This window comes from Zingiber officinale, chromosome 1A (genome assembly GCF_018446385.1).
Source record: "Zingiber officinale cultivar Zhangliang chromosome 1A, Zo_v1.1, whole genome shotgun sequence".
Lineage (NCBI taxonomy): Eukaryota > Viridiplantae > Streptophyta > Magnoliopsida > Zingiberales > Zingiberaceae > Zingiber > Zingiber officinale.
In genome coordinates, this window is record NC_055987.1 from 180614456 (window position 1) to 180618303 (window position 3848).

General features: G+C 41.6%; 1 protein-coding gene across 1 annotated transcript; it reads right to left on the reverse strand.

Moving 5' to 3' along the window:
• Positions 1 to 1161: 1161 nt before the first annotated feature.
• Positions 1162 to 2772, reverse strand: LOC122012881 (protein PHYTOCHROME KINASE SUBSTRATE 2-like). Its single transcript, XM_042569544.1, has 2 exons — positions 2657 to 2772; positions 1162 to 2572 (listed from the first exon to the last, which is right to left on the reverse strand). The coding sequence occupies exon 2, from the start codon at positions 2561 to 2563 to the stop codon at positions 1298 to 1300; it is 1266 nt and encodes a 421-aa protein (XP_042425478.1). The 5' UTR covers positions 2564 to 2572; positions 2657 to 2772; the 3' UTR covers positions 1162 to 1297.
• Positions 2773 to 3848: the final 1076 nt, after the last annotated feature.

A 3848-nucleotide genomic window follows, 5' to 3' on the forward strand; every position in this document is an offset into this window, starting at 1 on the left:
GCAAATCCTCCTATCTCTGTGTGTTTGTTTATTTTATTCCGCTGCGTTTTAATTACTCCGATAGTTTTTTGCGATTCTGATTCAAAAAATGAAATAGCCACGAGCGCTATTCACCCCCCTCTAGCGCTTCTCGATCCAACAGAATCACACTCTCCAACCTATAAATCATCGAGACATGGGGAGTCGGTCACGAAAGTAAGCTGAAACACCATGAGGGGATGATGCCCCAACAAGGGCACCATTGGCTATCACATTACCTAATAGGTTTACCCTGATTCAGCATGACAAAGTAAATGAGGGTAACTAGGAGATCATGGGATCATCATGACAGAGACCTCCTTGAGAAAGCAGTCATACTATCAATGTTGTCTCAAAAGTAGGGGCCACATTTGACTAGACACACGGGTATAATTCTAAAAGTCTATATCGGTATTTTAGAACAAGTCCACCTACATGCGAACAAACATAGATATAGGAAAATAAATAATACTTTGGATGTCAATGATTATCGTGATGAAATCAAACTTTTAGAATTATTTCTCCAAATCTAGATTTTCCTCTCGACCACTTTTTGCTTTAGACCCTCGACCCTCTATCTCATTTTCTCTCTTTCTTTAGCTCACACAATCTATGATTTTTTAGAAAATTTACTTTACAATTTTGCATCACATCATCAAATGGTCCTTTTTATTCATTTTATTCTTAGGGAGTAAAATGAGGGATATGATATGGGAAAGTTCATATGGAAACACCCAACCGACAAAAAGGTGTATTTTCAATCTAATTTTAGGAATACTTAATATTTCTATTAGAAACTTAAGATTCTTCTACCGAAAAAGGATTAGAAGAATATTTCCAAAGATGTCCATGTTTCCAGATAAAGAAAGCTGCGATGGTTATCGCGTGGCCTACATATACTCGAAGTCTAATTATGAAATATGATATGCTGAATTACCGATGACGTTAGATTATGAATCATTTGCACTTCTTGTATTTATCTGATCGATGAAAAATTATTTTAGCATCGATGATTTTCAGAATTAATAGAATCACAAGAGAAGAATACTTAAATTATAAAAAAAATATATGCTTCTAATATTCTGTTAGTGCTAATTAACTAATATCCACATGTATCAAAATCAAACGTATAACAAGATAGCCACTGATTTGATTTATTTTTATTACACTGACAATTAACAACGCAAATCATTGATGCCATCCATAAATGCAGATTAGTACGTTTTTTTCCCTTCATATTTATCAATAACACAAATATTTAATGAGTACGTATAGTATACTAATCTTGAGTGGAGCGGCTCGAGCCGAATGGGCTCTGGGGCAGCACCCGGCCGGCGCGGCCCGAACTCAAGTCCACGCCGCAGCTCTCGACGCGGTACCTTGCCGTCGGCGTCACCGCCCCCTCCAACTCGACGCACTCTCGCCGGACCACGCTGCCCCTCGCTGACGTCCTCGTCCCGGTTCCTCCAGAAGCGGTCGTCACGTCGACCGCCTTCTCGCTGACGCACCCCAGCAGAAGGCCCGACCCTGACGACCTCCTCGTCTTCCGCAGTGAGCTCGCCCCATGCTCTACGGAGTCCGATGACATGGAGAAATTACCGACGCTGGCAGTGACAACGCTCCACTCCACGCTTGCCTCGCTCGGTTCGTATCCGGTGGTGGCGGTCGCCGACTCTGACGCCTCGATGGTGAAGAAAGGGTGCGAGCTCATCGATATGCTCTCGATCTCGAACAAGTCGGAACTGGATTCGCTGAGGACGTCCTCGTCTCGGCCGCCCTCGCCGGCAGTCAATGCGGTGAAGCTGCTTCTTTTCTGCGCTATGGCAAGATCGCCTTTTGGAGTAAAATTGGCGCCGAAGTTTACGTTTTGGACGCCCCCGATGACTACTTTCTCTTCTGGTTTGAATTTTGAGTTCAGATTTGGAGGGAGAGGGAAAGGGTCGTGGCGCCGCAGACCAGGGCTGATTCTTTTCAGCCTCGATTCGCACACCAAGTGCTCGTCCTGGGGACGAACCGGCGCTAGCTGGGCTTCCTTGTCGATGTTGATCGCGTGCTTCCTAGCGCAGGAGCAGGGAAACACGCCGAGGAACTTCTTCCCGTCGGCTTCTCGTCGGCCTCCGTCGACGCCGAGATGCCCTTGTTTGCCACGGTGGTGGTCGGGGAGTAGCGTGCTGCGGCTGTTGCAGCTCGTCCCCGAGGTGCTGCTGCTGGGCCTCGACACCGAGCGCGGCCGCCTGCGGACGTCCTTCTTGGCGGTCGGCGTCGGGGTTGGGCCGCAGCTGGGCTCAGAGGAGTTGCCGTCCATCTTGCCGCTGAAATACTTCTCGGCGTTGAAGATTTCTATCTCACCGTCAGGAGCAGTGCTCCGCCGGCGGTTGAAGCCAATTTGGCGGGACAAGTGGTTGGTAGCGTTGTGGCCGAGCTCCGGCGGGTAGCTATTCTCTCGTACGAAGGCGAGGTACGAAGAGGAGGAGGAGTCGCGGGGGTCGCAGACGCACGGCTCGAAGGCAAAGAGAGACTTTGGAGTTACTTTGACGGAAGCCATGGTTTCAAACTTGATCAAAGATGGAAGAATCGATTAGATGAGCAAAGGAATTTAGCAAACAAGATTGAATTTTGAAGCAAAAATGAAGCTCACGCAAAACCAAGAATGATGAAATCAATCTTCTTCTGTTGAGAAACAAAACTGGTATTGTTTCAATCGATTAACAAGAAAGCAGGAAGACGAATAATTCTGGGGCTGTTGGTGTTTTTGGTACATGGCTGAGTACAGAGAAGGTTATTTATATAGGACTTTCTAGGAAAGACCCACCAAAATTAGTTAGAATTGTCAACATTATAATATTTTATTAAATAATTAAAGATAAAATTGCACTCGTTCATTAAGATAAAAAAAAGAGGAATAATAATTAAATAAGTCAATTTAATATAATAAATAAATAAATAAATAAATTCAGAGAAATATTATCTAAAGGTAAATCCATATATGTTGTCTTAAAATATAATAAAGATTCCACTACTTTCTTTCACTTGGATTACCTCCAAAATAATTAATGTTATCTTTATTGGGGGGCATATCTATGTTTAAGCTGCATTCTCATAAACATAACTATGAAAATAATAATAACAATAGACGACTGCAAAAGTTTCATTCAGTTCATACTTTAAAATTTTAAGATAATAAAAATACTAATAAGTAAATAATTTTTTTACAATATCTATTCAATTATTTAAAGCATTTTATTTGATATAAAAATTATAAATTAAATTAAAAAATTCTTTTTTTAGTTAAGAAGAAGTACATATTAAAATTAAAAAAATATTTATAATTATTTTGATTTGTTTGTAAATTAAATTTAAAAGGTGACCCTTTTAGTACGGATCATATCTGACGAAAACTAAGTCACCGGTAAGTTAGTGTTGATACTAACTTTGTTGTCGACAACACTAACTTTGTTGTCGATCACCTAAAATAAGCAAGAACTTGTAGAGGAATCCGGTGAAACCTGAAGGAAAGTAAACAAAAATGAGAGAGTTAGAATGACAATTGGAGGTTTCCCAGCATAGTCGCTCTAACACTAAAGTAAATATCCGACAAAGGAGCATGAAGAAAAGGATGAGTGATCTAGAGTTTTTTTTTTTTGGAAGTTACATGTGTGTGTGCATGTATCTACGTCCGGAGGAGCGAACGACCTTTTATAGAGTTGTGACTTTGTCCTCACGTTCTCTGCGTGTTCCAAGATTCTTGCTTACGTTACCCACATTTCTTGGAATAAATGACTAAGGGGGCGTTTGGTACGCGCATTTTTCATTTTCATTTTCTGGAAAAC